The 1937-nt window shown below is 35.0% G+C and overlaps 1 protein-coding gene across 1 annotated transcript; it reads right to left on the reverse strand.

Moving 5' to 3' along the window:
- Positions 1-299: 299 nt before the first annotated feature.
- On the reverse strand, positions 300-869 carry LOC133290246 (cytochrome b561 and DOMON domain-containing protein At5g47530-like). The gene has a single exon (XM_061488312.1). It carries the CDS (start codon positions 867-869, stop codon positions 300-302), a length of 570 nt encoding a protein of 189 aa, XP_061344296.1.
- Between the last annotated feature and the right edge of the window lie 1068 nt (positions 870-1937).

Below are 1937 nucleotides of genomic sequence, written 5' to 3' on the forward strand. Positions count from 1 at the left end.
GATATAGAAATATTCTTCTGCTTTATACAAAAAGGTTACTACTTTAGTTTACAAAAAAAAAAAGTTACTACTTTATGACTTAATGGATATGAAAATTATGAATTCCCATTATCCCAATTCATATTGTACATATAGAGAAACTCCCACATCTTAATTGTAATTCATCATAGTTCTAGATCTGCATTCATAGCAAATACAAATAAGCTCATGCTTTCATAAACACTTAGAAACGGTTTCTAGATTCTTATTGAAGACTTAACTTACTAAAGAAACCATACCATAAATGGAAGTCGGATACCTCAAACAAGATCCAAGATTTCCTTGGAATTGAGGTTACCAAAACCCTTGTCATGCATGTGAGGGGTAGAACCAATGAGAGGACCATCTTGCCAAAGGTGGACGAAGGAGCTTGTACCCTTTGGAAGAGTGAGAGTAGCAAAAATGGTAACCTCATTATTGTGACAGGTGGCCTTCAAGTTTGAGTGAGGATAACTGATATTTCCCTCTTCCAAATGGGTGTTGTAGTTAGAAACGACGGAAGTATAGACTCTTAGGGCACCCCCAGAATCTGGGATAGCCGCCACAAGAGCTTGTGCTCCAACCTTAGCATTATTCAAGTTATTCTTGTTGGGATTGATAGCCCATGCAACCCACCTATTGTTTGACATTATTCCGGAACGTGTATATGCTATGTGGAGCTTGCCAGTGTCCTTTGCATAGGTCCAATGGAGGAAAGAGGACAACTGAGGAAGATCACGACAAGTGGAAAAAACCTTCTTGTTAGGGAAAGTGTACCCTTTGCATGTCTGAGCTGATGATTTCAGAAGCACACAGCATAAAACAGACAAGGCCAACACCAACCTTAACATGTTTGAGAAGATTATATATGGTATTGGTTCTTTCTTTCTTTCTTTCTTTTTGCTGCCAACGAATGCTTTAAGTTGAATAAAATAGAGCAGGTTGTGGCAAGAGTGATAGTGGAGAGGAGGATTTATATAAGAATTTTGCGGATTTTGATAGTTGAGTTGTGCATGATTCTTTAAAAGAATAATTGTTAGATTTATTAGTATTTTACATTAGCAATTTATTAATACCTTCCTCGGAAATCAACCGCGAGTGGCATGAGTATTGCTACATTCCATGCAGTGAACTTGCATGCTCAATATTAAAATCCAAATTTTTTGAGAGTCTTGCTACATTCCTTGTCAACTTCTTTTTTTAAATTTTATTTAAAATATAATGTTCTCAAAGTAAGATTATTGAGAAGTTTTTTTCTTTACACAATTAATAAACACATTTGAAGTGATCACTGCAGGTAGCGATACTCACTGCCACACAATCTCACAGTAGACTTACGACGATTTTATTATATATACACAAAATGAATTTCTATTTTTATTTGTTTTCCCCTCAAATGAGTGGCGCTTGATGTGGAAAGCACTACTAACACTTCAATCAGATGCATAGAAATCTATATCTATTTTTTTTTTTCAATAAAGGTGGACAAAGTTGACTAAGGGTTTGGTCCATACCTCATACGGACGTGAGTTCAAACCCCGCTGACTGATGTGAGGATTTTGTTAATGGATGATATGTACCGGAAATCTTCAAAAGAGATTGGGAGTCTTCCCTACTTTAGTGGGATACCATTCTAACCTCATTTAAACTTTTTCTTCTAAAAAAAATATAATCTATATTTTTTTTTCAATATTTTACAGAAAAATGAGTACTATTTGCACAATATCTCGAGTTACAACTGTCAAAGTATATATCTAGAACTGAGTGTGACTCAATTTAATAAAATTCATTGGTGATGCTATTGAACGAGCATTACTAATCAGAGGTAAACCCGTGCAGCAAATCTGAGTCATCTCATATATTTTTTTGTGTTGAAAAAAATGTCCCTACAAATTCAGAATCTGAAAGCCAATTAATAT

The sequence above is a fragment of the Gastrolobium bilobum genome, unplaced genomic scaffold, assembly GCF_033153095.1.
Source record: "Gastrolobium bilobum isolate Gb01-03AN ecotype WA unplaced genomic scaffold, APGP_CSIRO_Gbil_v1 utg1595, whole genome shotgun sequence".
In the NCBI taxonomy this organism is placed as follows: domain Eukaryota; kingdom Viridiplantae; phylum Streptophyta; class Magnoliopsida; order Fabales; family Fabaceae; genus Gastrolobium; species Gastrolobium bilobum.

Coding starts and splice junctions, on each gene's coding strand:
- LOC133290246 (XM_061488312.1), bottom strand. CDS start 869: ATGTTAAGGTTGGTGTTGGCCTTGTCTGTTTTATGCTGTGTGCTTCTG.